General features: G+C 36.2%; 1 protein-coding gene across 1 annotated transcript; it reads right to left on the reverse strand.

The window, feature by feature from the left end:
* Positions 1-759: 759 nt before the first annotated feature.
* On the reverse strand, positions 760-3735 carry LOC146157979 (uncharacterized). The gene is made up of 4 exons (XM_083385539.1): positions 3376-3735; positions 2781-2861; positions 2394-2554; positions 760-1400 (listed from the first exon to the last, which is right to left on the reverse strand). Exons 1-4 carry the CDS (start codon positions 3628-3630, stop codon positions 1097-1099), a joined length of 801 nt encoding a protein of 266 aa, XP_083241665.1. The 5' UTR covers positions 3631-3735; the 3' UTR covers positions 760-1096.
* Positions 3736-6958: the final 3223 nt, after the last annotated feature.

Consider the following 6958-nt stretch of genomic DNA (forward strand, 5'->3'; position numbering starts at 1 on the left):
TAGCATCGGTACTCGCCCGATAATATCGGATCGGAGCCGATACCCGATTCCAAGTGGTAGTATCGGTACTCGTCCGATAATATCGGATCGGAGCCGATACCCGATGCCAAGTGGTAGTATCGGTACTCGTCCGATAATATCGGATCGGAGCCGATACCCGATGCCAAGTGGTAGTATCGGTACTCGTCCGATAATATCGGATCGGAGCCGATACCCGATACCAAGTGGTAGTATCGGTATCCAGGCGATATACCGGGGTGGGATCGACGTTTCAATAGAAAATTAAAATACGCATTTCAGCCTTTAAAATAATTTTTTATATTATCTGGAAAAACACTGGAGTAACTTCACTTTACGCTCAAACAAATTTCAGGATGATACCTTCAAAAAATTAAACCGTTTTAATTTCATATGTTTTTCTGTTTTTGTCTAGTAATGACGTCATAAGGTATCGGATCGGTTCACGATAATTTTTGCAAAATATCGGGTATCGGAATGAAGCGTCAAGTTTTAGGCGTTTCTACTGTTAACGAAAAGACACCACTTAGTGATTTAACTCAACCAGAAAAATCAATTCAATTCACTTTTTGTGCGGAAGGCGCATTTATAGAAAAGTAAAATGTCTTGTTCGACTTTTTCCAAGGAAATAAGTCGCTTTTGCAGAACGACAACATTTGGAGTTTAATGGCTGGAGGTTGTGGGAAGACGTAATAAGAATATCCACACAGAAGTAGAAATCATCTTAAACATTTCCGGATATATTTTTATTGACTTTCAATATAGTAAAACGCTGAAATTCAACTCTTGAATATTTGACAAGGGGCAAAAGGCGGCTCATAGAAAGCGTATAAGTTTGTACAACTTAAGTTAAATGCATTATGTCTGTGTTTAGCGATATTACTGTTCTTTGTGATTGTTACGACAAAATAAAACAAAATGGTGAGAGGAATGTGTTAAAATTAAAGCACATTGTAGAATTAGGAGAAAGAAGGAAAATAATAAGAAGATGATAAATAGGAATTACCATTGGATCTCAAACGATTATAAATGACAAAACACAAAACTGAATCCCCGCATAATTCCCAAGTTTTAATAATCACAAAAAGTAGTAATTTACGACGAAGAAGAATGCAATCATCAACACCAGCACAAATATGACCTTGAATCGACCTTGAACCTCTTTTTCCACGCGCTCGGTGAATTCTCGGTACTGGTGCTTCCCCTCGCCTTTTGTGATGGCCGCGTCTTTATTGAGATGGGGGAAGTCCCGATCTGGGCGGGGAACCCCCAGGAACTTGCACAGTGGCGCCCAACCCTCCTGTACGTTGTAGATGAGAAGGTCGGTGTTGGTCTCCAAGCATCTCGACTTGACAAATGCGTTGTGGCGCCTGTAAGCTGACCTAAGAAAAGTAAAGTTGTGACCATTAGATGCGCTTATTGTTGAGTTCGTTGAATGTTTATCTTGAAAAAGCAACGACGAAAAAAGGTTTCTTTGAATATTAGACAAATATTAGACTGAAGCTACGCCATTGATTGAATTTAACTGCAATGGTGGCGTCATAAAGCACTGGGTGACTAAAGCAAATAAAACTTACACATTTGTTAAACTAGCGGTGGTTCTTGCGACTTGTACTGCTAACTTTTGTCTATATTGTTTGTTTTTCGTCAATTATACGTTTAGCAAATTTGCAACGACGACCCTCAGACCGCCTCTTGTGACCCCTCAGCACTTGACTCAAGTCCTTTAACCAAAATCACTTAACTTGAACTTCAATTATTATGTCAAATATCTTGGGTTAAAATGAAGTGTTTTCATTAAATATTTTGAATAAAATTGGTTATTTGTGCCAACTTTGTACGAAAACATTTTTAATGCTGGAGCGTTTTGTTATTTTTACATGAGTTATTGCGAATAGTTGGACGAATTTAGCAATTTTATTGCTTTAGCGCTTTGATTTCCATTAATGACTTGACTTGAAGTGGACTTTCACTAATGACTTGACGTTATTTGTGCAAACGACTTGACTGGGAAGTCATTTCAAAACGGCTTGTTAACAACACTGAAAAAAGTGGCGAATTTGAGTGTTTTTTTTTCAATTTGCGTTTTTTTTTTAATTTGCAGGTTGCTTGTTTTTGTTTTTTTTTATTGAGTTTTTTGGGCTTGTATTTTCATTGAAAACGTTTGTGTCCAAATTTAGAGCACGTGGTAAGCCACCAATCGCTATTAAATAGACATTTGGGCCACAGACCAACAAAGTTTTGAAACCCCTGCCTTAAACCTTCCATAGATGCAGCACATGGTCATTTTGAAATGACTTGCTTACCACACTGAAAATTACAAAAATTAATTAGGTTTTAAGTTTCTTTTCATCGCATCGACAAAGTGTTGTTACTTAGCAACGGTGACGTTGATTTCATCGTATCGGTTGGGGAAGAATCCGAAGCAGATGGTCGACGAGGTTTGGACGTTGCTCCACATCTTGAACATGGAGGGGGAGAGGATGCGGCACTGGAGGAGCACTGAGGACACGCTCCCTGACATCCATGGAGGAAGCTGCAGGAATAATGGTGTTAGGGGGGCAATGGGAGAAGAGTAATAAAATATCGAAAAAGAGAAACAAGACAAAAAAATAAAAAAAAAAAACAGAAAAAATGAAAAAAAAAAAGGGGGGGGGATACAAATAAAAATCAGAAAAAAAAACATGATAAAAAAAATAAAATATAAATGAAAAAAAAAATAAAGTAACGAGGAAAGTTAAAAGTGTTAATTTCAAACGTACAATGAATGTTGGGAGGTCGGCTGCTTGAGATTTCAAACTTGCAATCCACTTTTCTTCATCGCTCCTCACTGTGAGGATCACCTGCAACAATGGGCATTGTGTGGAAACAATGGAGGTCGCGCGTGGGGAGGAGGGGATCTATGCACTTGCTTTTATGAACAAAAGGTAACACAGTGCCATTCTTAAAAAGTCACAACAATCACATTACGTAATTGATGACGACACAAAATAGTTTTTTACGCTTTAATGACGTCAAACAATATTTTAACAATTTAATAAGAGTATATTCTTTTTGTGAATTTGAGTTTAATAACGTCACAACATAAAGGTTATGACGTCACAATATTTAAAGTTATGACGTCACAAAATTTAATATTGTAACGTCACAAAATTTAATGTTATAACATCACAAAATTTATTGTTATGACGTAACAAACTTTAATGGTATGACGTCACAAAATTTTTTTACGGCGCGACAATAATTATATATGACGTCATAGTAATAATGTTATAACGTCAGTATAAGTATGTTATAGCGTCACAAAGTGTATGTTATGATTGTCACAATAAGTATGTTATGACGTCACAAACGCACCTTGGACTCGGGGAAAGCTTCGAGTATGGTGTCCCACATACTACAAGGGGGTAGGTCCCCTACCGCGTCTGCACCCCTGTACATCGTCCTCAGGGACTCTAGGGGATTCCCCTGACCCCCCAGGACCCGGTGCCACTCGTCCAGATGGAGGGTGACCGACTCCGGGGCGTCGTGGACCTCTAGGCCCAGCACACGGAGGGCTTCGGCCAGGGATTTGGTTCCAGTTTTTGAAAGACCGGCGCATATCACCTTCATCTCGATTTAGGGGATTCCCGGACTGGTTCGACGATTGACACTTGAAGCAAAAGTTTTTTTTCAAATTTGATTTTTTTTCTGTGTTTTATTTTTTTAGTTGATTGATTATTAGATCACTTGCCTGTACAACGATAAAGGTGTCGTAAGTACTCAGGCCTTTTAATTGTAAAAAAGTTTAAAAAAAAACAAATTTGTCATAATTTTCAAAGCAAAGTTTAACTCGCTTCGTTTTATTTTATCGTGTTTGATTAAAATTATTAAGTTTGCCTCTATGAAGATAATTCTGTTAGGGTTAGGAGGATAGAATAATATTTTATTTTAAACGTCAACAAAAACAAAAACAAAAAACGAGAATCGCCGAAATCACAATGTTTTGAGATATTTGACGTTCCCAGGAGACAGCGAAAGACCGTAAGGTTAGGTTTGAATTATTACTGAACAAATAAAGTGGTTAAGATTTGGTTTTAATAGCTGCTGTTTATGCCCCTTGAAGCGAACCTTTCGTAAAACCAATTTTTATGCCAAAATAGTTTTGATACAACACTTTGGTCAAACTCTGTTTGTAGTAATGTGGTTTAAACAGCAATTCCCTGCTCGTCTTCCTCCCATAGTAAATGTTGTCGAAAACGCCTTTTGCTCGCGGCATTTCGCTTAAAAGTAAAAGCTTAAGTTACGCCAATCCCGGCCCGTCTACATTTTATGGAGTTATCTGTCTACGTTCATTATTTGATGATATTTTTTGTGTGTCAAGCATGGGCTGGTCCACGGGACTCGTGGTCATGACACCTTCCTAATTTTTTTTTTACTTTTTTAACAAATACAGTTTAAAAAAGTGTGAATCTGCCACAGAATGCTGGAAGTGCAGGATACCAGATAACTTTGCTACAAATATTCAACAATAAAGCAAACGCTAGATTGAAAACCTAGCACATGTTTTGGAAACGCTTTTCCGACTTCTGAGTTAGTTAATTTTATGCTGTCTAAGCACATATTATTAAAACTGTTGTACTTATGTATTCGATAAATAACAAACCAAACCTAAAATGTTTGATATTTTCTTTATAACATTATGAAACAAACTTCAAAAGCAGTCTTTCCTAGTAATCTGAATGTCTAACAAATTACTACAAACCAAATTTGAACCTTAAACGAAATACAACCCAGCCCCGGCGATCTGCACAGACATTCCACCGCATACCTACATTAGTCGGTATGCTGCAGCAACAACACAAGATTCGCTTTGATGGTTTTGCTTCTGGCTACTCCTGGTAACTCAAGCGTTAAACACGTGACCTGGCTTGTAACCTTAACCTCCTTTGAGAGTTTGTGATCTTCTAATCACGAAAAGTTTGCTTGACTCAGTATTTTCCAAACTTTTTCAGGCTGCGGCGAAGTAAGAAATAAAGATAACATACGCTTCCTACAAAAATAAATTTGCTTTAACAAATTGTTGTGATTTCACTTTAAAGCAATACAATAGTTAAATACAAAAAAATATAGTTTCTTAACTAAAAATACGGCTGAAAGATGCCTGTTGTTTTATAAAAATTACTGCGTTGTTTCACTAACCGCGACTAAATCCCATTACCGACATTTTTGTAATATTTGTGACGTCATATTCTGCGACAAACTTCTTTCCATTAGGCTACTGTGGTTGAAAAAAGTTTTACAAAAAGTATTTGCCCCAAGCTGGAGGCAACAGTTTCCAAAATGCTTGGTTGCTCATTTTTTCAGGAAACAAATTCAGTCCAGGGCAGACCATCGATGAAACTGAGCCGGAACGTTCCGCAACGGTGTCCCAGTAATACTTTTGCTGCTATGCCGTATTAAAATGATCGTATTAAAATGTTCTTTTTTACCAGGAAATCCAGCTATTTCCTTGAAAGTATTTAACTAAGATTTCAGCTGCATATTTGTGCAACTAAGAAAAATACGAAAAAAAAGTACAAAAATGGTATAATCAGACATTACTAAAAAATAAATCATTTCCTAACTAGTTTTAAATAAATGCTGGCAAATATGCAATGTTTCCGCTAGTGGGCGTAATTTCAATATTTCACACAGTCGGTAGATGTCGCACAAGATCAAGCACAGAAAAAGGTTGACTTTGCTTTAAGTTGAGAAAGTGCGCTGTACTACGCTCACCTACCCCTAGCTTGTACTGCGACCACTTTATCAGTTTAAAACTTTAAGAGCTGTTTATTCAATGCATTTTATCCCAGGGTGTTGAAATTGCACATGTCAGGTTTAGTTCAGCAAAAGTATATGACCTGCGTACCTTGAATGCTCTGCGAAAGTCGAAAACTGAAGTTGAATAGTCAGCGGAGAATAGAACATTGGCTGCGTGAATAAATTATTTACAACAGCTTTGGTCTTTCTAAAGAAACTGCTCAAACTTTTGGCGGACCAATAATATTAAAGTACTACACAAAAGTAAGTTTTGAGAAAATTGTTTAGTTTGGAAAGTTTTTTATATAAACTTGTCCACGCGATAATAATCATTCACTTTATTATCTGCAAATAACTATAAACATAAGACCGCAGTAAATTACTTATTTCTGAAAATTGAAACCTAATTTAATTAAATTTGACTGAAACTCGTTTTAGTCAATAAATCGATAAAACAGTCTGATAAGTTTTAAAGTAAAAAATACAATTTTTAGTATTTTTAAACGTTGATATTAATTGAATGTTTATCTATACAACTTACAGTATTTATAGCATAGAGCGTTGCCATTATAAGCATGAAGAATAAAATATATTTTGGTTCTGTTTGAATAAGTAATACTTAGTGTTTCACTTAACAAATATAGACCACCATAAAAAAGCAATACTTTAATTCCAGAACTTCAAATTTAAATCTAACTGCACATATAGTTGTATTACAAATGGGTCTCATATATGTAAGTTTACTAAAATAAAGGAAAATACGTAGTTTTAATAAATAATTTTTAGTAATTTAAGCAACTTCCTATTAAAGTTTTACTTTGGAATAATACCTAAAACGCAAATATTATGTTTCAAGTGTTGTTCGCTAACCTCCTCCAGTAAAAATCCCTGATCCCGCGTCACGTCTGTTATACTTTAGCTTCTTGTCGGTTTCTGTTAATGTTTAACTTTGTAGGGCGAAGTGATAAATTGTTGTGGTTTATCTCACAATTGGAAGATGACTTGTACCGAAGCTTATATATAGGTGGCTTGCCGTGTGCAAACATTAGGCACCACGTTACATTACAACACTGTCCTAACACTGTCCTACTTATTTGCAGAGTTGTATAAATTTGAGCAGTTAAGGATTTATTTAAATTAGGATTATTTTAATTTCAAC

Source organism: Ascidiella aspersa, chromosome 3, assembly GCF_963924565.1.
Source record: "Ascidiella aspersa chromosome 3, kaAscAspe10.2, whole genome shotgun sequence".
Classification (NCBI taxonomy): domain Eukaryota; kingdom Metazoa; phylum Chordata; class Ascidiacea; order Phlebobranchia; family Ascidiidae; genus Ascidiella; species Ascidiella aspersa.

Excerpts from the sequence above, each read along its gene's own strand:
- LOC146157979 (XM_083385539.1), bottom strand. The coding sequence starts at position 3,630 with ATGAAGGTGATATGCGCCGGTCTTTCAAAAACTGGAACCAAATCCCTG. Across the intron at positions 2,555-2,780 it reads CCGACCTCCCAACATTCATT|CTTCCTCCATGGATGTCAGG; the intron begins GTACGTTTGAAA and ends TTATTCCTGCAG. Across the intron at positions 1,401-2,393 it reads ATCAACGTCACCGTTGCTAA|GTCAGCTTACAGGCGCCACA; the intron begins GTAACAACACTT and ends TACTTTTCTTAG.